Source organism: Corvus moneduloides, chromosome 26 (genome assembly GCF_009650955.1).
Source record: "Corvus moneduloides isolate bCorMon1 chromosome 26, bCorMon1.pri, whole genome shotgun sequence".
In the NCBI taxonomy this organism is placed as follows: Eukaryota; Metazoa; Chordata; class Aves; order Passeriformes; family Corvidae; genus Corvus; species Corvus moneduloides.
Window position 1 is genome coordinate 2,964,207 of NC_045501.1, and position 22,209 is coordinate 2,986,415.

General features: G+C 60.9%; 4 protein-coding genes across 4 annotated transcripts; 1 reads left to right on the forward strand and 3 right to left on the reverse strand.

The window, feature by feature from the left end:
* Positions 1–6,436: 6,436 nt before the first annotated feature.
* DHX58 (DExH-box helicase 58) lies at positions 6,437–10,881 on the reverse strand. Its single transcript, XM_032134125.1, has 12 exons — positions 10,501–10,881; positions 10,222–10,423; positions 9,934–10,124; positions 9,607–9,723; positions 9,258–9,384; positions 8,996–9,178; positions 8,662–8,912; positions 8,389–8,538; positions 7,991–8,152; positions 7,519–7,709; positions 7,245–7,341; positions 6,437–6,995 (listed from the first exon to the last, which is right to left on the reverse strand). The coding sequence occupies exons 1-12, from the start codon at positions 10,690–10,692 to the stop codon at positions 6,816–6,818; spliced, it is 2,043 nt and encodes a 680-aa protein (XP_031990016.1). The 5' UTR covers positions 10,693–10,881; the 3' UTR covers positions 6,437–6,815.
* Positions 10,882–11,067: 186 nt separating this feature from the next.
* On the reverse strand, positions 11,068–17,803 carry KAT2A (lysine acetyltransferase 2A). The gene is made up of 18 exons (XM_032134124.1): positions 17,233–17,803; positions 16,545–16,668; positions 16,321–16,466; positions 15,880–15,969; positions 15,551–15,732; positions 15,107–15,298; positions 14,911–15,017; positions 14,676–14,783; positions 14,453–14,589; positions 14,120–14,328; positions 13,923–14,049; positions 13,586–13,696; positions 13,366–13,509; positions 13,000–13,114; positions 12,871–12,907; positions 12,698–12,761; positions 12,410–12,494; positions 11,068–12,183 (listed from the first exon to the last, which is right to left on the reverse strand). Exons 1-18 carry the CDS (start codon positions 17,458–17,460, stop codon positions 11,990–11,992), a joined length of 2,400 nt encoding a protein of 799 aa, XP_031990015.1. The 5' UTR covers positions 17,461–17,803; the 3' UTR covers positions 11,068–11,989.
* A 570-nt stretch (positions 17,804–18,373) lies between these two features.
* LOC116455837 (heat shock protein 30C-like) lies at positions 18,374–19,934 on the reverse strand. The gene has a single exon (XM_032134126.1). The coding sequence runs from the start codon at positions 19,420–19,422 to the stop codon at positions 18,526–18,528; it is 897 nt and encodes a 298-aa protein (XP_031990017.1). The 5' UTR covers positions 19,423–19,934; the 3' UTR covers positions 18,374–18,525.
* Positions 19,935–20,083: 149 nt separating this feature from the next.
* LOC116455838 (heat shock protein 30C-like) lies at positions 20,084–20,918 on the forward strand. The gene has a single exon (XM_032134127.1). It carries the CDS (start codon positions 20,186–20,188, stop codon positions 20,768–20,770), a length of 585 nt encoding a protein of 194 aa, XP_031990018.1. The 5' UTR covers positions 20,084–20,185; the 3' UTR covers positions 20,771–20,918.
* Positions 20,919–22,209: the final 1,291 nt, after the last annotated feature.

Consider the following 22,209-nt stretch of genomic DNA (forward strand, 5'->3'; position numbering starts at 1 on the left):
TAACCAGGATGCAGAAACAAGAGCACAAATGGGTCAGAGCTGAGCTGAGTGCCCATTTGGGCACCCACGGGTGCAGGACCCCACCCCCCCCACTGCTGTGGGGGTAACAGACGGACCCCTGGCACTGCTCCTGGAACCTGCTGGCTCTGGCACCTCTCACCAGCATGGGGCATCACTTCAAGAGGCACTTGAGTGACAGAGGCACCACTAACTCATTGTTAGGGGAGAGGCTGCTGTTATTTTACGGCCGTCATTATTTCCTTCCTAGTGTAACTTTTAATTAAAATCTACGGAAGGCCGATAACTGCTCCCTCTGCATAATTGCAGGGAGTAAATTTTATTATATAGGAAAGTGGTTTTAATTTTTAATAGACTTATTTTTAAGGAAGAGCAACACTTTGAAGGGATCTGTGAGCCCCAGTAACATTATCAAAGGCGAGAAGAGGAACAAAGATGGGTTTATTACCTGTTCCCCATAAAACTGTTATTTTAGGGGAGTTCTGTGCTTCCTCCTAATGAGAGATGAATTGCACCAGCTTCATTTGGTGTAGGAGGAAAATTAAAATGAAACTGATAAGAGCCCAGCCTCTAGCTCCTGACTTACCTCCCAATTATAAATGAAAGCTCACAGGCATTCCAGAGATGGGGCTTGATGCCTACATTAATTATAAATAAATTATCTACACTTAATGTTTAAATGAAATTTCAGATAAAGCTTTATATTTAGAAAAGCATTGCATCAGTGCATAAATATTTATGCAAGGAGTCTGGGTGAACTGCGGCTGCTTCAGCGTGACGTCGGAGCAGAGCTGGAGCAGGGAGCCTTGGCTGGGCTCTTGGAGGAAGAGGTGCTGAGCCCACCGGAGCCGGGAGGGAAACAGGACAGTTGGGTCCTAAACCCGACCCAGCACTGGTGTTTGGAGAGGGGAGGTGATGGGACACTCTGGGTGCATGTCAGCCTGACGTTGTCAGATCAGCAGCACGCACTGCCCATGGCCAGGGAGGCTGGTGACAGTGACAATCCCCCAACACTCCCGTCTTTCTCCAGCCCTCAAGACCCTGTGGGAGTGTCCCACGGGACCCCTGAGGCAGGTGCTGCCAGGGCTGGGGTGAGCCTTTAAAGCAGCCAGAGTGGAAGAGGAGAAACCTGACAGGCCCCAGCTGAAAGCTGTGTGGGAAAACAGTAAGGGAGGATAAATAAAGTTGATTGAAATTGTTCAGCCACTTGTGCAGGAGTCCAGACAAGGTCCAGGCAGGATTCAGCATCCTGAGCAGCCACTGATGAGGTGGGACGTCATCCCTAAGGACACAGTGAGCTGCCTGTGCCCACACTCCTGGCCACCCCCGGGATCTGCTTCATGCCATCAAAATCTGGGTTGCAGCAGCTTTCCAGGGCCATGGGTGTATTTGTCTGATTTCTTTCTGATGCCTGAGACAGAGAATCCCTATCAGGAAGAACATCCCAGTCAGAGAGAACATCCTGGCCAGGTGCACACATGACCCACCAGCGAGGACTGAGCAGGCAGAGCAGGGAGCAGTTGGCCCAGGAATTTTAGCAGGGTCACCTTTGGTATCACAGTGCTGCACAGTCCTTGTTCTGCAACGGGAGCAGTATCTCATTTCTTCCTCAATTAGCTCCTGATTATCAGTGTCCCAGGGCCCCTTTCCAGTCTCTGTTTAATGCACCATTAATAATTCATTTCTCAGATAGCAGGAACGCAGCGCAAGGTTGGGGCTTTGTGACTAATAAGTACCAGAGCAACTCTCATCTCCAAGGGACAAATGAAGGCAACACAAAATAAAGTGGAAGAATCAAAGATAATATATTTAGTGGCCTTTAATCAAATACCGCATAACAGGTTTGATTACTCAGGTGAAGAACACACACCCACACTGGGCTCCCATGCCTCGCCAGCATCATCCCCATCCCACTGCCTTCCCAGAGGGAAATTGAGGCACCTCGAGTTAAAACTAGGGCTGGCCTGCACTGCCCTCCTCCCAGGGTTAGGGGTTTGGGTACAAACTAGACCTTTCCTTAAGCTGGAAAATCCCAGGACCAGATTTCCCGGTGCCCAGCAGAGCCAGCACAGTCGCTGAGGAGTCACACGCACGCTGGCAGCTGCACATTAAGTGTGACGGGATTCTGACAGATCCAATTATAAAGCCAGGTCTCAGCAGAATTGCAGCCCTAAGATCTAGTGCATGAAATTTTGTTTGGGAATTTTTGGATATTCCAGCTTGTGCCAGGGGTCCCCGCAGGCCCCAGACTGTGCCAGCACCAGCCAGCTGTCCCTGGGTCTTACCCCACCGTGTTGCATCCCCTCCCTGCCACATCCTGCCAATGCCCAGCCCAAATAGAGTCACCTAAAAACGGCAAGAAGGAGAGAACCCACCCCCAGCAGCACTGAGGAAGGGGGGACCTGCAGCCCCCTGCTCTTCTGTCCCACAGAGACGTGCCCTGGCCCAGGGACTGCCCCTGCCCCTGCACAGTCTCTGGGATCACACACAGACTACGAGCCGTAAATCACTTGACTCCCAGTGGCTGAGGATCTGCCCGGGCCTTTCCACACTGCCCTAGGATGCTATTTTTAGCCCTTTCCTAGAAAAACAAGGTGGGCATGTGTGATGGTCCTGTTCTCGGCTGACCAGGGACTTGGCTGCCCTGGGAATGCTCCTCAGAGGAAAGCAGCCAAGAAACCTCCAGGGACCGAAACCTCCAGGGCCATGGAGGACGCAAGGATGTGAGTCCAGCTGCTCCCACGGTGCGTTGGTCCAAAGAGAAGTCAAGTCTCTTTGCCAAGTGTAGGGCTGTTGTGCCCCAGCCAGTGCTGCATGACCTTCTTCCATTAAAACCCCGGGATTAGGGGGTTTGTTTTACTTTTTCTAAGTGGCTGACAAGGGACCCTGAGATCACGGGTGGGCACAAAGCTTGGGATGAAAGCTGGCAGCCTGCAGCACTGCCGCCATTGGATCAGATCAGAGCTGCATCACCATCCCCTGGCTCGGGAACCCAGGAGCTGTTGGGAAAACAGATTTGCCTTTCCATCCGCGAGGCTGTTCCATCCTCTGCCATCCGCAGCTGAGCCCGGGCTGGCAGGAGCAGCCAGAAGACGGTGCCGGGCGGCTCAGTGACTGTGGGAGGCTGGAGTCTTCCCAGTCCTGACTTTTGTGCCCTCCTGGGGACACCCAGTGAAGAGCTGCAGTCCTTTCCCCAAGCCCAGATGGCTCCTGTGCACTGGCACCTCACGGCTGGGCGGGTGGGATCCACACCGGGCACAGGCTTCAGCGGGCACCCGAGTGCCACCCAGCAGGGACACCTCCCTGATTCCCCTGGGATGAGCAGCCCCTGGTCCTGACGTCCTCATCCCAGTGCTCCCGCAATGCCCTGGGCTCGTGCCTCGCCGTGCCGCGGCGTGCCGGGGAGCTGTTCCAACCTAAGCAGAATAAACCTGCAGTGGTTATATTTCCTGCCTCCCGCTCGGGGCGCGAGGGAAATTGTTTGATGCTAATCCCCTTGTTTAATCCAGCGGCATCCTGACATGCGAACAGTCAGGATTAACTCCCGGGGGGAACCGTCCGACAAGCGGCCGGCGGTGGCGGGGCCGGCGCAGCCGAGCAGGACAGGGACGCACCCGAACGCTCTGCGGGCTCCCGTGCGCTCCCGGCAGCGGAGAAGAGGGGATGAAGGAACAAAGTGGGGAGAGGGCTTCTGGTTTTCGGGATGGAAGTCCTCCACCACAAGCACTTCTCTCCAGACTGGAATTTCTCCTGGTACAGAGAGGGAAGTTCCAGCTGTCCCGGGAAAGGTCACCTCGGGGTCTGACGTGCTCCCGGGCTCTGGAAGAGATGCTGTGCAATAGCCAGATTTTCAGATGTGCCTGGGAAGCAAAATTCAGTCCCCATCCCCCTCACCCAGGATGCCACCGGACTCCTGCTGCTCATCCTGCTGCTGCCTGAGCCAGAGTCACGAAGCAGGATGGAGCCACCCCCAGGGCAGGACCCTCAGCCCCAGGCACCTCTTTGATAAAGGTGCTTGAGGTCCTGCTTTGGCTGCTCTGTGCCCTCCTTGCTGCAGACCTGCCCTGGATTTCAAATTTCAATTTGCCTGACTTTATCTTTCGGCCCCAGTTCTCATTATTCCTCTCTCTGCCAAGTAAAAGAGTCCTTTAATACCCAGCAGTTTTCTCCCCAGGAAGACACTTGCATGCTGTAATCAAGTCACATCTCAGGCTCCTTCCCGATAAGTCGAACAGGCTGAGCACTAAGTCCCGCTAAACACCAGCCTGGGGAAAGGGCTGACCTGAGGCGCTGCCAGGTGGAGGAGCCGGAGGTTTTCCAGCTGGTGCCTTGCGAGGGGAATCGGTGCTTTCTGACGCACTGATGACAAATGAAATGAGCTGTGAGAAACAAATTGCTGCATTGCCCTGACTCTGTGAGCACACCCGGCTGCCAGGGGCACGGGGGTTGCTGGGGTAGGAGGACAGAGGCGTTCCTGGGGCTGTCCCCATCCTGGCAGCCTGTGGGCCAGGGGCAAACTCCTTCACGGTGCTTCTGCCAGCAGAACTTGCTGCAGCAGCTGTTTGCTGCGGGGCTAATGGTGCCCATCTCTGCTTACAGGCAGCCAGTCGTGATGGCTGGAACATAAGTGCTTTGGGGAGCTGAGATAAGCAAAGGTGCTTTGAGCCACAGACTTCTTCCAGCCTGGGGATTTGGCCACAGGAGGCCAGCTCTGAAGGATGCCAGTCCTGAAGGATGCTGGCTCAGAAGGATGCAGGCTCAGAAGGATGCCAGCCCTGAAGGACACCGACCAAGGTCGCAGCACCAATCACTGCAGCTCGGCTGCTCCCTGCTGCCAGGCCCAAGGTGCCCGAGCCCCTGGGAAGGAGAAGTCAGATGCGGCTGACGTTGCAGCAGGGACGCAGAGGGAAGAACAAGCAGAGGCTGGATACAGACCCACTTGCAAAACCACAGAGATTCACAATGCTGTCCTGGCCTTGTATCCCTGAAGTCAGCTGCACCCCTTCAAAAAGGGGCAAGTTTGTCAAAGAAATTCTGGTTTGGAGCACCCAAGCGGACAGCCAGATCTACCAGGGCTGGTGAGAGGTTGCACCACCCAGTGCTGTGGACACCCACTGGGCTAACTCACAACCTGAATTCTCCAAGCACAAATCAGGGCAATTTGAGCTGAGCAAAACGATCTGGGGTCCCTGCGGGAGAGATCCTGCCTAGGGAGCAGGAGGAGAGGCCATCCCAGCCCACAAGGAGCTACAAATAACTCAAATGGCCTCATTACCCAGTTTCTGATGAACAGGAGTTTGGTTTCCCCGGGGCCATCTCCACCTGAAAGCGGGCTGTGTGTGCCTGACACTGCGGGAGCCTCTGGTACCAAAGTCAGGCAGGAGCAGGACTCTGGTCCCCTGCACGTGTCCTCGTCCTTCTGCAGCTCCCCGCCACCCGCGGAGCCACCTGTGACCTGCCGAGCATCCGCGCTGCTTACCGGCGGGGGGGGCGTCCCCGGGCCAGGATCCCGCGGGGAAGGGACACGCGGGGAGCGGCCGGTGCGACCGCTGCAGCCCCCTGTACTCACCGGAGCATCCCCCGGTCCCGCCGGATCATTCCCCGGTTCCCCGGGCATCCCCCGGTCCCCCCGGATTATATCCCGGTTCTCCGGGCATCCCCCGGTTCCCCGAACATCTCCCGGTCCCCCGGATCATCTCCCAGTTCCTCGGGCATCCTCCGGTCCCCCCGGCTCATCCCCCGGTTCCCCGGGCATCCTCCGGTTCCCTGAACATCTCCCGGTTCCGCGGGCATCCCCCGGTCCCCCTGGGCATCCCTCAGTTCCCCGAACATCCCCCCGTCCCCCGAACATCCCCCGGTTCCCCCGGATCATCCCCCGGTTCCCCGAACATCCCCCGGTCCCCCCGGTCATTCCCCGGTTCCTCGGGCATCCCCAGCCCGGCCCGGGGCTCCCTCTAGCGCCCAGCGGCGGCACAGCACGGGCGGACGCGCGGTCCGGGGCTGCGCACCCCGGTACCGAATCCCTCGCCCCGAAGCCGGCCCGGTCCCGGTCCCGGTCCCGAGTCCTGCCGCAAGCCCCGCGGCTCCCCCGCGGCTCGGACGCAAAGCGCTTTCCAGGGTGCTCCCAGGTGAGATCGAGGGGACGCCCGAAGCCCCGGAGGGACCCCCTGGGGCTGCCCCAGAGGGGTTTAGGCTCGTTCTGGGCCTCGAGAAGGTTCGGTCTTGGGTGGGTGGGTGAGACAGGCCACTGTCTGCGGGGGGGGTAGGGCCGGGGCGGCCTCACAGGCTCCACTGTCCCCTGGAGAGCCCTGTTCTGCTGGCACAGCACACAGTGGGGTCTGGCTCTGGTGCCATGTCCCCCCCTCGAACGCTCCTGCCCAGCCAGCTCTTGTCACAAGTGACACGGCCAACCTGCCCCTTCAGTCTAGCACGTGCGTTTTTAATGGAGACCCATGAATTCACAAATCAGAGTGGAGAAGCAGTGGGCTGTGTCCTGCCCCACAAAAACGGATGGTTCTCCTGGCAGGGTTGCAGAGGGGAAGGCAGCAGCATGGGGAGCAAGGAAGGGTTTGGGTAGTTTTTGATCCCAGCATCTCATCCTTTCTTTGCTGCCCGGGGTCAGCAAAGCTCCTTCAGCAGCCATGGGCTCCAGCACGGGACGCACTGCTGCAGCTCAGACCAGCGAGGAAGAGAGGAGTGAGCCATGGCCTTCTGTCCAAGGGTCGAGGAAGCCTCTCCCTTTCATGTGAGACCCTGAAAGTGCCCTGTGAATAGTCCTCTTCTGAACAGAGCCTGTGCTAGAAGGACAGGCCATGGGTGTCAGCGCAGTACTCCAGGTAGTCAAACGCCTTGATGGGGAACGTCACAGCGCTCCACTTCTTGTACCTCCTCTTCTCTGCCGGTGTCTCCACCACAAAGTTTTTGATGCAGAGGATAGGCAGCTTCACCTGCCGGTACAGCATCTCCATGCCCCAGTCCTGTGTGGGCAGGGAGGGGACAGTTAGACACCGCACACACAGCGTCCCCAGGCTGCAGGGCCACGCACACAGGGATGGGCGACTTCCTTGCTCCCAAGGCATGTCTCTCCTTTGCAGGCAGCCTGCGTCCATGTCCCTCAGCACACACGACACAGGTATGTGCAGCTGTGAGCTGGGGCACAAGGCACAGCCCTTCCTGTCCCTCCAGCTCTGACTGGGCTGCAGACACAGGGGGATGGTTGTGCTCACCTGGCTGCAGGCGCTGCAGGCAATACGGCAGCCAGGCTCCCAGTCCCTGAAAGTGCGCTGGAATTGTATTTTCCCAGAGGAAACTCTGTAATACAGCCTGGAAGGAAGGGGACACCAGACAGTAAGGATGATGGTCCAGGGAGCACAAACAGGGCAGCACAGGTGCTCCCATAGTCAAACAAAGCTCCTGCAATCTCCCTGTACCAAGAGAAAGAGCTGGCAGCAGGCTGGCGCTACCCCTGCCCGCTCGCCCCTGCCCATGCAAGACTCCTACCTGAATTCGGGGTTGACGTTGACATGGTGCATGCCCTCCACTGTGCGGATGTCACTGCCATGGCACACGGCCATGTTGCAGTTGACACAGTACAGGCGAACAGCGTCTGGGTCGTGCAGCTGCCGCCGCTCACTGATCCTGGCCTCCTTCATCAGCCAGCTGGCTACGGCCACCCGCTGCAGCTCCCGGATCTGTGGGGGACACAGCGGAGATAGGGGTCAGCACAGGGCTGCAGGCAAAGACAGATGGCAGATATGGCAAGATCCACTGAGGGATGCATCATCCCACGAGTGCAAGCGACAGGGCAGGACAGGCAGGGCAGGATGGGCACACACTGCCCCATGCCCCTCACACAACCCCATCTCAGGATCTGGTGCTGCCCTGGGGCAGAGAAGGCAGCCAAATGCAGGGTGCAGAGGTGGGCAAGAGCTGCCTGGCTCTGCCAGTGCCCATGGCAGCACCCAGCACCTACCTTTTGGTTGTACTCCTGCTCAGGCATGGCTTGCACTGCCTGAATCGCCCTCTTCATGAGCTCCACCCGGTCCTCGTTGAGCAGCTCTCGGGCCACCTCTCTGCTGTTGGCTTTGGCAAGGACAGAGTAGACACTGTTCTCAGCACGGGCACGGCCCCGGGCCTGCAGAGCAAGGTCCAAATGTTGCAGTCAGTAGAAGAGGGACACAGCCAACCCTTTCGTGCCACCCTGTGAGAACAGAGCCACTTCCACCCTCCCCTGCACCTTGTCAAGGAGATGTTCTGCCAGGGGCTGGGCTCATCCCCAAGGACATGCCTGCAGGGAAGGCAAGAGCCCCCATGTCCCACCCCCACGGCTTTGGGGGTTCCTGGCAGGGCCAGAGGGAGTCTGGGCAGCACCTGCATCATGGCGATCTCATTGGTCATCAGCCCATAGCGGACCACGATGTTGCACTCAGGGATGTCCAGGCCCTCCTCAGCCACACTGGTGGAGAAGAGCAGGTTGAGGGCTCCCTCACGGAACTGCTTGATCACATCCTGCTGCTCGTTCTGGGTAGACAGGGGGGTGATGCTTCAGCAGCTGTGTAGGGCTCTGAGGCCTGGGCAGCACCAGCAGCACCCCCAAAGTGTGCAGAGTGGGATCAATCCAGTTCCTGCCCACCCTCCACTCACCTGTGTCATGTGCCTGGTCTGGTTGCTGTAGCCAGCGCCAGTGAGGACGGTGGCCCTGATGTGCTGGAGCGTGGCCGTGGTCTGCAGCCAGCTGAGCAGGCTGTGAGCACTCTGCCTTGTCTTGGTGAAGACGATGCCACGAGAAGCGCCCACGGGCTCAAAGTGCTCACGCAGGATCCCCTCCAGCTTGCCCAGCCTGGGGTTCTCATAGCGCTGGTCCCCGGCAAGTGCCTGCAGCCTCGCCCTGTTCTCTGCACAGGTGAGAGGGGTGTCGGGGAGACTCCTTACACCCAAAATGCAGCCAGCATCACCCCCCTCCAGGCCCCTCTGTTACCCTCGAATGTGGCAATGAGGAACTGTTCAGTGGGGTCCTTCTCATCCCTCTCAGCGCTGTAGAACTGCTGGAGGCACTGGAAGGCGTCAATCATCCGCACGGTGTCATTGATCAGCAGAGCGTCGTTGTACTTGCGCAGGTGCAGGGCGCACACCCGGGTCTTGCGACAAAACATCTCTGCAGCTGGTGGGGCCAGGGGACACGGCAGTCACAGCCTGCCCCGTGGCTCAGCACCGCCACACCTGCACTGCTGCACCCTCACCTCTCTTCTCCAGCTCCACGATGCGCTGCTCGTAAATCTGCGTGCCAAAGTCCCATGGGAGACCCGGCTTCTCCATGTACTGCTGGATCTGCACCATCATCTTCTTCAGCTGCTCACCAAAGGGGTCCTGGGAGCAGGGAGGGGCTCAGGATTTGGGAATCGTGGCTGGTTGCATGGCGGGACCCAGACAGTTGCAGGATCCCCCAGCACCAAAACTCTGGGTCAACCGATTTCTCACACTGGCCTGAGCAAAGTGGATGAAGGGACACAGCTCCTCACCCAGCAAGGCTTGAGGGTCTCATCTTCCACCCAGTGAGCAGCCCCATGGCTCTGAGCAGCCATACCTCACCTGCACTCGCTCCTGGCACAGGTCATACTGCTTCTTGGGTTGGGGGACATGGCTCTGCAGGTGCTGCGCCTCGTCCTGCACCGATGTGATCTTCTCAGTGTCTAGGTTGGCACAGATCTGAGAGGGAAAGATCCTGCTTCCACCCTGAGCCCAGCTGCCCAGGACAGTGCACTGCATGGTGCTCACTGGCAACCTGATGAGTTTGGGGATGACTCCTCTGGTCTGCCCAGCACCCACACACCTGGACATCAACCCCCATCCCAAGGGACACCCTGCTGAACCCCAGGGGAAGCTGTGCTGAAGCAGGACAGGGGGCACAGGACACACCTGCAGGATGTGCTCTACGGCCTCCTCGAAGGACGTTGCCCCCCCAGTGCCAGGTGACGCTGTCAGCCCCAGAACCTGTGGCAGCTCCTGCTCCCTGCTGAGCTTGTGCTGGAGGTATCTCAGCATGATCTTGTTGTAGACGGCGTCCTTGTGCGTGTGGTGGCACTCGTCTATCACCAGCAGCGAGAAATCTGCTCCGGGACGGGGAGTGGAGCGGGGTGAGATGGGGCTCAGCTGGGGGCTCAGCCATGGCTGTGGGGCCAGCAGCGTATGTGGTCTGCTGCCCACCTGTCAGCTCCACGTGCATGTCCTCCTCCGTGCTGACCAGGGCGTTCTGCAGTATCTGGGCTGTGCAGATGATAACATCGTTCTCCTTCACCAGGCAGGCGAAGAAGGCTTTGTGGCTGGTGTCCCCACTGATGGATGCCACCTTGAAGGTGTCCTGCAGTGCCTGGAACTCCTTCTCGGTGTGCTGGTCCACCAGGTGCACCTGCGCCCACAGGACCACGCTCAGCACCGGCCAGGACCACCAGCCGTGGCTCCCGCGGTCCTGGGGCAGGGCAGCACCTTGTTGACAAGCACGGCCACCTTGCCGCCCGGCCGGCTCTGCAGGTGCCGCCGGCAGACGTGGACGGCCACGCGGGTCTTCCCGGCGCCCGTGGGCAGGCAAACGATGCTGTTGCGGCCGCGCAGGGCCGGGGCCGCCGCCTCTCGCTGGTACCCCCGGAGCTCCATTCCCCGCCGCTGCGCGTTCCGCATCGGCCGAAGGCGGAACCAGCCGGGAAACGAAACTGGAGGCGGCGCATCCTGCTGGTCCCGCAAGTGGGGGGGGGCCGCAAGGGGGGGCCCCGCCGGCCGCGCTGGGGCCAACTGAGCCGAGCCGAGCCGAGCCGCCCGGCCCGGAGATCAGAACCGAAACCGAAACCGAGTGGAGCTCCCACAGCACCCCCCCGCACCCAGACGGCCCCTGCGCCCCGACCGGTCCGGGACCCCAGCGCAGCACTGAGCACCCCAACCAACCCTGCACCCCAGTTCTGCCCAGTGCACCCCAGCCCATCCACGGGGATCTTTACACTCTCCCCATCCCGAGTTGTTCCTATTCCCCTCCCCAACACAAACACCCTCCACAACATCCCAGGTTGTCCACCTGCCCACCACGCTGGGGTGAGCCCCACGGATGGAGCTGGGGCTGCACAAAGACATTTATTAAAAAAAAAAAACAAACCCAAACAAACCAACGAAACACCAGTCAAGTGGAATGGGGGCGAGTGGGGGGCAGGGAAAGGGGTGGGGGTCACAAGGAGGGGGGAGCAAGGAGGGAGACAAGCAGAGGTGTCTGCCAGCTGGAGCGGAGCAGGGGGAACAGAAGCCAGCACAGCACCGGGCAGCCACCCTCCCTGGCACCCGGAGGGGCAGGACTGGGGCTGGCAGCCCCCCACCCCCCCCAGCTGGCAGCAGGGGCAGGCAGGGAGGATGTACAGGCAGGGAAGGCAGACCTGCCCCGGGGAAAGAGCTGACAGAGGCAGCAGGAACTGGGGGTGCAGGGTAGAGCCCCCCTGCCCAGCAGGACCCTGGCCCAGGAGCAGCACCGCTGCGGGCAGCCGCAGGGCTGACCCCGCCGTACATTCAGTGTGAGGGGTAGGGGCTGCCTGCACGTGGACGGAGCAGAAACCAAAGCACTTGTGTGCCCCTGCCCTGTCACAGGGAGCCAGGGCAGAAGGCACGATCCCAGGTAGGGGGGACGCACAGGGGTCAGGGGGCTCCCCCTCCCCAGGCAGAGGCAGGAGCTCAGTGCTGTCTCTGCCCTGGGCAGATCCTGATGAGGCAGCTCCAGCCTCACCCCCATTCCCTAGGAGAGGCAGCCAGAGCACCTCAGGGATAAAAGCACCAGCCCCCCCAGCCCCTGTGGTTCCCCAAGAAGGAAGGCCCAGCTCCCCAGGCTGCTCAGCAGCACCAATCCCTCCAGCAGCTCCTACCCACAGAGAGAGTGGGGCTGGATCCCACAGGTCCCTCCCATGGGAGGGCCAGCGGCCACAGCAGGTCCAAGCCAGCCCCCCTACTTGTCGATGAGCCCCCCCTCCTTGAGCTTGAAGTAGAAGAACTTCTCGAGGGTGTTGGCACACTTGCAGTAGTCGCTGTCGGGCGGGTTGTACTCGCGGCAGTTGGTGATGATGCGCTGCAGGTCGGCGATGAACAGCTTCTTGGTGACGTAGTAGCGGTTCTTCAGGCGCTCCGTCATGGTCTTCAGGTCTGGGGGTGGGGAACGGTCAGGGCCCCTCCCCAGGCCTCTGCACCACCCAGCCACTGAGCTGGACACCAACCACAGGTCCCAACTCATCCCTCTCTCACTCTGGGCTATCCTGAGGCTCCCACCACCCCAAACTTGAGTCCCCAGCACAGACCCCACAATGAATGGGGGGGTCCTCAGCCCTCTCTTCTGTAATCTTGTCCTGGGGGGGTGGACACAGCAACCTACCTATTGGGAAGCGGATGATTTCATAGTAGTCCGGTGCCTCTGACTTCTTCACTGGCTCCATGAAGGGCCACGCACTGGGGTGGGTCTGGGGAGAAGTGGGGGGCAGTTGGAGCAATGACCACACAACCCTTGTTCGCTCCAGCACTCAAGAGTCCTGCTCTCCCCACACCTGGGTCACCCCAGCAGGCCCCAAGGGCAAAGCCCTGTACAGCCCATCCCAAGGGAGGCAGCTCTGAGGGCTGTCAGGCAGACAGGCACCCTGGAGCAAGGGTCCTCTCCTGCCCACACCTTGATCTGGGCCAGGAGGTTCTTCAGCATGTTGTAGAGCTGGTCTGGGTCCTTCAGTTCCTTCCTGCAGGACAAAGCCAGTGCCCATCAGTCTCTCTCCATTCCAGGGCCTGGCCAATGCCAGGACTGAGGTACAGGCAGAGCTGAGCCCCTCGCCCTCATGCAGCACTCACCCCTTCTCCTTCCCCAGTGGTTTCCATCCTGTTTCTCCTGGAAGACAAGCGTCAGCGTCACCACATCTGCCCTGCAGCCATGGGGAGGGAGGACAGAGCCCTCCTGCCAGACCCCCTGCCAGGACTCACGGATGCCAGGGACGCTCTCGATGGGGATCTGCCGCACACCCTCCTTGAAGCAGGTCAGGCCTGGGTAGACTTTGCGGATCTGCGCCTGTTTCCTCTCGATCAGCTTCTTGATGATCTGCAGGGAAGGGGGGTTGGAAGGGGGCAGATGAGTGGGGACTGCATGATGCTCTGCCACACCGTGATGTGGGACCCCATAAATCCATTGTGCAGGGCCAGAGACAACCCCGGCCAGTGTCAAAGCCACCAGTGCCCCCTCTCTGCCCTGCAAGTCTACTCTCAGGGCCAGCACAGCCCCACATCTCTCCCCCACCTTCAGGGGGAGGCTGGCAGTGCTCACCCACCCATCTGCCCACTCCTGGGCCGTACCTCCTTCTGCTTCTTGATGATGTGTGAAAGCTCAGTGTAGGGGATGCGGGGGTTCAGCTCACACTCCATCAGGGTCGCCCCCTCGTAGTCCTTGATGTATCCCAGGTAGCGGCTCTTGGGGACCTTGATGTCCTTGGAAAAGCCCTAGGAGAGAGGGGGTGGGTGGGAGGGGGCAGGTGTGCAGCAGAGCTGGGGGCAGCTCCCAGGGAAAGGAGCCCACCTGCTTTTTGAAGTAGCCAATGGCGTACTCGTCCGCATAGGTGAGGAAGTAGAGGATGTTGTGCTTGATGTGGTACTCCTTCAGGTGGTTCATCAGGTGTGTCCCATAGCCCTTGGGGAAGCACCGTGAGACAGGGACCCCCCCCAGGCAGCCCCAGTTGGGATTAACAACCCCCTCCCACCCATGGAAATGGCAGCTGGAAGATGTCCTGGAGCAACTACCACTGCTTGGGGCTGGTCAGTGCTGAGCAGGTCTGGCTGCCCAAGGGGCAGCTACACAGAGACCACCCTGCCCAGCTTTGAGGGGCACACGTGTGTGCCCTTCTCCCCGCTCTCACCTTCACTTGCTCGTTGGAGGTGACGGCACAGAAGACGATCTCCGTGAAGCCTTGGGTAGGGAACATGCGGAAGCAGATGCCCCCGATCACTCGGCCATCCTTGATCAGCGCCAGGGTCTTGTGCTTCCTGCGGGCAGCACAGCCGAGGGTGAGGGGAGCCCCCCGCACCGGCCCCCCCGCATCCCCCAGCCACGCACGGGTCAAAAACGAGGCGAGTGATGTACTCCTTGGGCATGCGGGGCAGCTGGTGCGAGAAGACATTCTGCAGCCCCACCAGCCACATCAGGATCTTCTTGTTGGATTTCTGCGAGAGCGAGTTGCCGATAACATGGAACTCGATGATGCCGCGGCGCTCCTCCAGCCGCGCCGTCTCATCCCGCGCCGCGTTGGCCGACAGCAGGCTGGTCTGGGGGCATGGGGGGGTCACTGTCCCTCTGTTGGGGGAGCCCCACTCCACCCTGGCACACTGGGGAAGCAGCTCTGTGGGCACTGGAGAGCACCAGAGCTGCCCCAGCATCCCCAGCCCATACCTCAGGGCCCAGCATGGCAGCAGGGTCCGTGATGGTCAGCATGACCTCGTTCACCAGCTCCATGGGGATGTCTCCCATGACACGGATCCTCTTGGCATCCTCCAGCGTCAGGCTCTCAGGTAGCTTCCGCTTCTCCCCTGGAATGGGAGCAGAGCAGCACATCCAGTGCCGGGAGGGACCATGGACAGTTCCAGCTTTGTGGCGTGGGCTAATGTGACCTTACCTGGCAGGGGTTCTGGAGTGCTGGCGTCCAGGCTGGCGGCTGAGCTGCTGCTGCTGAGCTTCTTGCTGAAGAGAGGAGTGGTGGGCACGGCGACGGTGCTGACTGCAGCTGGAACAGACCCGTGGTGCCCATGACTGCTGGAAAGCGCCTCATCAAGCCGCGGCAGCCCAGCTCACTTGCACCTTGATCCTTTATCCCACAGCCCCCAAACAGGGGGAGCTGCTTCCTGAAATACCTGGGCGAGACGCCAGCTGGGCACCCTCCGCAGCTGGCACCGTGAAATCAGCCTCCCAGATTGGAGAGTTCTCACCGTAGATCTCCTCCTCCAGCATGGAGAGGAACCTGGCAGGGAGTGGCACATCAGCATGCAAGCATCCCAAAGGAGGAGTCCCCTCAGTGCTCCAGCAGCCATCCCCACACTGGGCACCTACTTGGGGAAGTGGGTGAGGATCAGTGTCCGCTTCTCCGGCACCAGCTTGTCTTTCTCCACCCGGAACTTCTCCAGCAGCTGCCGGCGGGTCACCGTGAAGATGGACTTGAGGAGGCTGCGCCCGAAGACGTGGGTGGTCTCGTAGCGGGGCAGGCTGTCACAGCTCTGCGGCACGTGGCAGTAGCACAGCCACCTGTGGGACAGGAAGGGGCTCCGGTGACAAGGCTGGAACCAGAGACCCCAGAGCATGCATATCCCTCCTGGGACAACGCTGCCAGGAGCAGGGGCGAGAAGAGAAGGTGGACGAAGGGCGTGGCTGACATTTAGAAGCACTGGCCCCACTGGGTGCCTGCTCTCCTAGTGGACCGACACTCTTGGAGAGCTGGGGAGAGTCCCAGGAGTGAGACCCCAGGGTGGCTGGCTAATTACCACCCCCTGCCCTCACCTGGTGTAGTTGACCTTGTAGGTGGCCACATCATCGTTCTGGGAGCGCTGACGGAACTGGGACGGCGTCTCCAGCTTCCAGTAGTTGAGGCACAGCAGGAACATCTTGGAGAGCTCATACATGGTCTGGCGCTCCTTGGGTGGCAAGTGGCTGAACTTGTACTGCACAAAATTCAGGACTCCCTGGGGAGAGGATGGAACATTGGGAGGGTGCCAGGGGCTGCTCTGAGTTCTTCCGTGCTGCCTCCCAGAGAGTGAGGGGACCATGGAAGAACAGCAGAACATAGGATAAGTCATCAGGGCGGTGCACAAGCCTGACAGCAGCCTCACCTGCTCAATGTTTGGTTTCTCAAAGGGGGGGCTCCCCAGGGAGCCCTCGACCACAGGCTGGCTCATCTGCAGGATGCACTTCCGCAGCAGCTACAAAGACACCATTAGACATGGTCACCAGAGTCCCAGGAACTGGATGCTCCAGGAATGGTGGAGGTGGCTGACACTGCCATGGGGCTGCTCTGATTTCTACAACCAGGAAGGCACCGGGGTTGCCCTTGAAGGACACCCGTTCATCCCCTAAAACCATACCCCAAGGGAATTCAAGGCCAGGACAGAGGTCACTTCAGAAGAAGGTCAGTGTTTCAGATCTTTGGGCTGTGGGATGGTTCATAGTCCCAGCTTCAGTTCATGAACAGCGGGACAGCAGCCCCAGCTCCCCACAAGGACCAGAGACTCTGCACAAGTCCCACCGTGAGTGGGGCAGCGAGACATGCGCACCTTGAACAGGTAGAAATACACCTGCTTGGTGTCCGTGTCCTCCTCCTTGTGCACTGACATGAAGAGGTTCTCCACATCTACCACCATGCCCAGCAGACGGTTGATCTCGTCCTCCGAGACGTTCTCCAGGTGGGACACATGGTCCGCTGTGCCGGAGAGAAAGCCGCGGTGAGACCAGGGGATCAGCACTGCTCACCCTGCCCGTGAGGCCCCACAGGAGCTACCCAGCGCGTGGCCACAGCTCCGGCACGGTTCACTCAGGTTGGTCACCGGCTGCTGCAGGTCCATCCGAGGGGCTGTGGGGGGGTTTGGGTTCTTCCAGCCATTGCACTTGCAGGCGTCATTGGCCTGGTATGAGGGACAGAAGTGGCCTTCGCAGTGGCTCACGTGCTGCCACGTGCTGAGGCTGCCACCTTCTCTGGTGAAACGATTTCCCTGGCTTCCACCTGCCCCTTTTCACCCACCCCAGCTTTTCTCAGCCCCCATCCTGCATCACCCGCCATCCCAACACTCTCCCGTGCAGCCCCAGAACCTCGCAGCCCCTGCTCAGGGACATCCCTGCACCTCCCTGCAGCACTCTCTTCCTGCAGCCCCTGCCTGCGAACAGCCCAAAACCCCCGTCCTGCACCCCATGTACATCCCAGCACCCAATCCTGCATCCTTTGTCCATGCATTCCTTGCACTCATCCTCCTGCACCCGCTAAGTTCCCCTCCTACACCCATAAGCGTCCTTGCAACTCCCTCCTGCATTCCCCACTCAGGTCAGCACCCCCATCCTTCATCCCCCACCCAAGCACAGCCTTGAACCCCCACTCCTGTATCCCCTACACCCCCACCCACGCCCGTCCTTGCATTCCCCACCCATGCACAGCCTTGAACCCCACCTCCCGCCCTCCCTCCTGTGTGCCCCACCTTGCAAGCCGAGAAGACCCCCAGCTTCTCCAGCTTCTTCCCGCGAGGGAACCCCCGCACCTGCGCCTTGCGCTGGCTCGCCCGCTGCTGCTGGCTCAGCCCGGGCCGTGCCGGGTCGCTGGATCCCGCTCCTCCAGCCGTCACCCCGCTCGCCCCCGCCGCCACCGCCGTTCCCGTGCCCGGGCCAGGCGGGGGCCGCCCGGGCTGCGCGGCCTCCGGCTCCGCCATGCCGGGCCCGGCGTGCGCCCCGCGCTCACTGCGCCTGCGCGCCGGGAACGCCGGGATCCGTAGTCGGCTGCAGCGGGGGAGGGGGGGTCGGTGCTCCCGGGACGGCGCTCCCGGGGCCGGTTCGCGTCACCCGCTGTCCTGAACGGGAGCAGAGCCCCGACTCGGGACTGCGCGTGCCGTGAACCGTCCAGAGAGGATCGAGGTCCGGTCATGACGACCCACCGCGACAGCCCCTCACGGGGCGGTGCCGAGCCGTCGGTGCCCGGAGGAGCCCTGCCGCCCCTCCGGTAACCGGTACCGCGCCCGGTCCGGCGCCGCACGGCGCGCTCGGCACTCCGCGGAGCCCCGCAAATATGGAGCATGGCCACGCCCTCTTCTCCAAATGCGGTGTGTGTCCCGCCCTCCGCCTTCCCACCGCCGGCACGGGGTGCGGCCGAGCGCCCGGCACGGAGCCTGGCCGCGCCTCCTGACCGGTACCAGCGAACCGGGTCCGCCCGCTGGCCATTTATGAGAGGCCGCGCCCACTTTCACCGGGGGGTGCGGCTTAGAGGCGGGCGGGGGCGCGGAGCTGCGGGCAGCGCCTGGAAGGTGCCAGCACTTGCCCGGGGGGACAGCACGGGGGACGCGGGCACCGCACGGGAGTGTCCCAGCACCAGCCCAAAGATGGGAGTCAGGTGTCCGAAGGCTACCCTGGGGGATGCTCAGGAGCTCCCGGGGATTCTCAGTGCTGCACATGGCCTGGAGCCCCTCGCCCAACCTACTCTGCCAGGGCAGAGCTGGGGAGAGGTGCCAGGGACATGCCCTGTGCCAGCACTGCCCTGTTCCCCACCCTGCCATCACGCTGCGAGGGCACAGGCAGGAGCGTTGCAAAGCACAGGGCTGGGCAAGACTAGAAACACCGAAGCCACACAAATAAAAGTTAGAAATATTTATTACATATCAAAAAAGCTGCATGTTTTGGGCAGACACCACCCCCCGGGCCATCGCGCAGTCCCAGTGCGGTCCTGCTCTGCGGCCAGCAGCTGCCTCTGTAGCCAGGCTCAGCCTGGCCCCCGTTGCTCCTCTTCATGCCTTGGCCCGCTCGGCTCCATCCTCAGTGCTGCCAGCTGGCTGTGCCACCACCGGCCCCATCTGGATGGGCACGTTCCTCTCCGGGACAGCCGGCAGTGCCAGCTTGGGAGCCTCGATGCGGAGCTGCCCATCCTTGGACAGGGAGCAGGTCAGCGCTTCGGCGTCCACCTCCTCGGGCACGTCCCACTCCCGCTTCAGCACCTCGTACTTGTAGGAGAAGGAGCCCTTCTCGTCTGTGCTCTGCGTCTCCTTCTGCCCCACCAGCACCACCTTCCTTCCCACCACCTTCACCGACAGCTGCTCGGGCGCAAAGTCCTTCACATCCTGGCAGACAGAGAAGCCGTCCCCAGAGCCCTGGGTCAGGGCTGCGCTGGTGCTCGATGCACGGTCTGCGGCGATGCCGAGCCGTCCGGAGCTGCTCCCACTGGTCAGGTACTGCTCGACGCTGCTCATGAACTCCCGAGCCCTCTCCATCTCCAGCCGCATCTCCCGCTCCAGCTCGGCGAAGAGGGTGCCTGGATGTGGCCAGAGGGTGCGGACGGGTCCCAGCCACGGGAACAGTGAGCTGGACATGGGCGGCATAAAGTGCAGGCGGCAAAGCATCTCTGCTCCCAACGAGTGCTCCTGGTTGTGCTGCAGCTCTGCTCGGTGCAGTGGCTGGAGCGGTACTGGGCTGGGGCAAGGGGAGCAGCGGAATTTATCCTCCTCTGCCCAGGGGTGTGTCCCTTCCAGAACGCTCTCTCCCCACGCACCCTCCTGGAGCCATCGCCTATTTTTGAGAGGCTGATTATCCGCCAGCCAAAATAGCAGCGCCTGTTTCTGGGGACAAGTCACATGCCACAAATAGGGAGCCGCAGTCACTGCTGGCAGCTCAGGTTTCTGCAGAGCCATCGTGATGCAGCAGGGCCAGTGGGGCCATGGTCGAGGGGCCACAGAGCCCTTCCCTGGCCCCTCTGCCAGGGGCTCGGTGGAGCCAAGGCTCCATTGTGCCAGGAGGGCATCACTTCTGCCAGTACAGGGACAGTCCCACACCTAAAGCAACGTGTCCCATGTCATCTGCTGCCAGGCACTTCCTGCACTTTCTGGGACTCCTCTCCCTGTTGGCCACCCCCATCCTGCCCTGACCCCTCAGCACCCCATTGTGCATGCCACCTGGGCATGGGCCCACGGGCTGACTTCTGGTCTCACCTGAGGGGACCTCCCTGGGCACAGATGGGGAGAAATGGGCCCCAGCTGAGGGTGGGGGGAGGCAGGGAGGAGCCCACACTCACTCCATGCCTGGGAAATGCAAAGGGCACAGATTTTTGGCAGGGGTGGCTCAGGCATCCCGCTCAGAGGCTGAGGTGATGCTGCTAATTATAAGCCAGGAGAGCAGAGCTCTAAGAGTCAGGGCGAAGGTATGCCGGGCACGACGTCAGCGGCGCCTCTCCTCATGGGTGAGTAACAAGAATGAGCTGGAACGGGCTGGAAAGGGCTGAGCTCTTCTCCCGAGGGTGACGTAATGTGCGGGACAAGGCCACGCCTCCGAGGAACGGGAATAAAAGCCTCCGACGGCAGCAGCGGGGCAGACGCTTCCAGCCCACTGGAAAGGGGACAGAAGCAGCAGCAGCAGCAGCAGCAGCCGCCAGCAGCAAAAACGACAGCAAGAGCAGCGATGCTTTGCCGGATGCACCTCGCACCATTCGCCTCCAGCTCCCTGGCCAGCCGGCTGGGCACAGTGAGGACCCTCTGGCCACACGCAGAGACCATCTTCACCGAGCTGCAGCAGGAGATGGAGAAAGCTCGGGAATTCATGAGCAGCTTCGAGCAGCTCCTGAGCAACCACGGAGCCATCGCCGCGGAGCGCACCCCGAACACCAGCATGACCCTGACCCAGGGCTCTGGGGACGGCTTCTCTGTCTGCCAGGATGTCAAGAACTTCGCTCCCGAGCAGCTGTCGGTGAAGGTGGTGGGAAGGAAGGTGGTGCTGGTGGGGCAGAAGGAGACGCAGAATGTCGATGAGAAGGGCTCCTTCTCCTACAAGTACGAGGTGCTGAAGCGGGAGTGGGACGTGCCCGAGGAGGTGGACGCCGAAGCGCTGACCTGCTCCCTGTCCAAGGATGGGCAGCTCCGCATCGAGGCTCCCAAGCTGGCACTGCCAGCCGCTCCCGAGAGGAACGTGCCCATCCAGGTCAGCCCTGCAGCCCCACAGACCGGACCAGCTTCTGAGGATGGAGCCACCAACAAAGCCCAGGCGTAACAGGATGGGACCCAATGGCCACGGCAGGACCGGAGCAGACAGGAGCAAGTCTCGGGTTTAAGCCCGGACAAGCTTCATCAGCAATGATGTCATTTTTTTCACTAAACTGGAATGATTTTGTATCCAATAAAAATTCTTTTGCATTGAATCTGCTTGTGTTCTCTGGGTGTTGATTGATGGGGAGGCTGCACCCTACTCTTGGTGCCAGAGGAGCTGGATGCACTGAGAGGGAAGAACCTCTCTTGCTTCTCAGGGCAGCACAAAATTGGGCCAGACAGCAGACCCAGAGGGTTCTGTGAGGGAGGGGAGTGGATATGGGAGCACTGTGCTGCTAAGGGAGGGAGGCAGGCAGGAAGGGCAGCCCCACTCACCTGTACGGGAGCAGCAGGAGTGCCCTCACCCCTTCCTCACACTGCAGATCCACAGCCTTGGCCAATACCCATCCCCACAGAATGGGGAGGGAACCACAGTGGGCTGCCGGGCTGGGTGTGGTGTGAGACTGTTGTACTCACGCTTTCCCCTTCCCAGCTTGGCAAGGGGCTGATGGAATCCACCCTGAGCTTCCAGCGGCAGGGAGGGAAAAGCCCAACCCTGGGCGCAGTGCATAACCACCGCAAACACCCGCGCTCAGGCCCAGGCAGGCAGCAGGTGTGTGGGCAGGCAGCAGGTATGCAGGCAGGAACGCCTGTTTGTGCTAAAGCCACCCCGAGATCAGACAGCCCATTGCCCAGACACACCACAAACAGCAGCAGGTCCCCAGCCTCAATACTGAGGCCCTGAGCACCTGCTCTGGCAAGCAACAAGACCCTCCTTAGGGCATCACAGATGCCTTCACAGAGACCCCAGGTCCAGGAAGAAACCAGGCACCCAGGGAGAAGAGCCAGCAGATGGCAACAGCCCCACACACAGTGTCCACAGAATTATTCTGAGTGGGATCAGGGAAGCCCTTCTCCAACTGGTCCATCTCTGGCTGCCTGGGGGAAGCAGCAGCATCAGTCCACCCCACACCGTAAGCACGGGGTGGTCCCACAGAGGTCCTGAGCTCCTCCAGCAGCTAAGCAGCCCAGGCACAAGCAGCACCACATGAGTGAGGTGCACTGGGGGCCACTGGAGGCCACACCACACAGGCAGCCCAGGCTCAAGCATGATCCCAGGCAGTTCATCACCAAGACCCTTCCTGCTTCCAGGATTTTAAGGAGATACAGCATGAGGAAGAGGCACCGAGACCCTGGATAGAGGATGAAGGGCACACGAGCCAAGGCTGTTCATACAACTCTATTCACAGCTCTCCTGTGACTGAGCGTCTCACAGCCCCTCAGCTGAGGGGGGCATCAGGTTCCAAATGCACATCTCCAACCCTCAGCCTCTCCCGAGCACGAACAGTGCTGCCGGCAGCACACGTGGTAGGGACAGAGCTGCAAGGGGCTGCTCCTTCTTCC

Bases quoted from the DNA above. Each gene is read 5' to 3' on its own strand.
- LOC116455838 (XM_032134127.1), top strand. From the start codon at position 20,186: ATGCTTTGCCGGATGCACCTCGCACCATTCGCCTCCAGCTCCCTGGCC.
- DHX58 (XM_032134125.1), bottom strand. From the start codon at position 10,692: ATGCGGAACGCGCAGCGGCGGGGAATGGAGCTCCGGGGGTACCAGCGA. The intron at 9,724-9,933 runs GTGTGTCCTGTG...TTTCCCTCTCAG, and splicing joins CCGTAGAGCACATCCTGCAG to ATCTGTGCCAACCTAGACAC. The intron at 8,913-8,995 runs GTAACAGAGGGG...TCACCTGTGCAG, and splicing joins CCTCATTGCCACATTCGAGG to AGAACAGGGCGAGGCTGCAG.
- KAT2A (XM_032134124.1), bottom strand. From the start codon at position 17,460: ATGGCGGAGCCGGAGGCCGCGCAGCCCGGGCGGCCCCCGCCTGGCCCG. The intron at 14,329-14,452 runs GTATGGGCTGGG...CCATGCCCCCAG, and splicing joins CTGCCATGCTGGGCCCTGAG to ACCAGCCTGCTGTCGGCCAA. The intron at 12,184-12,409 runs GTAGGTTGCTGT...CCCCACCCCCAG, and splicing joins AATCATCCGCTTCCCAATAG to ACCTGAAGACCATGACGGAG.
- LOC116455837 (XM_032134126.1), bottom strand. From the start codon at position 19,422: ATGGCTCTGCAGAAACCTGAGCTGCCAGCAGTGACTGCGGCTCCCTAT.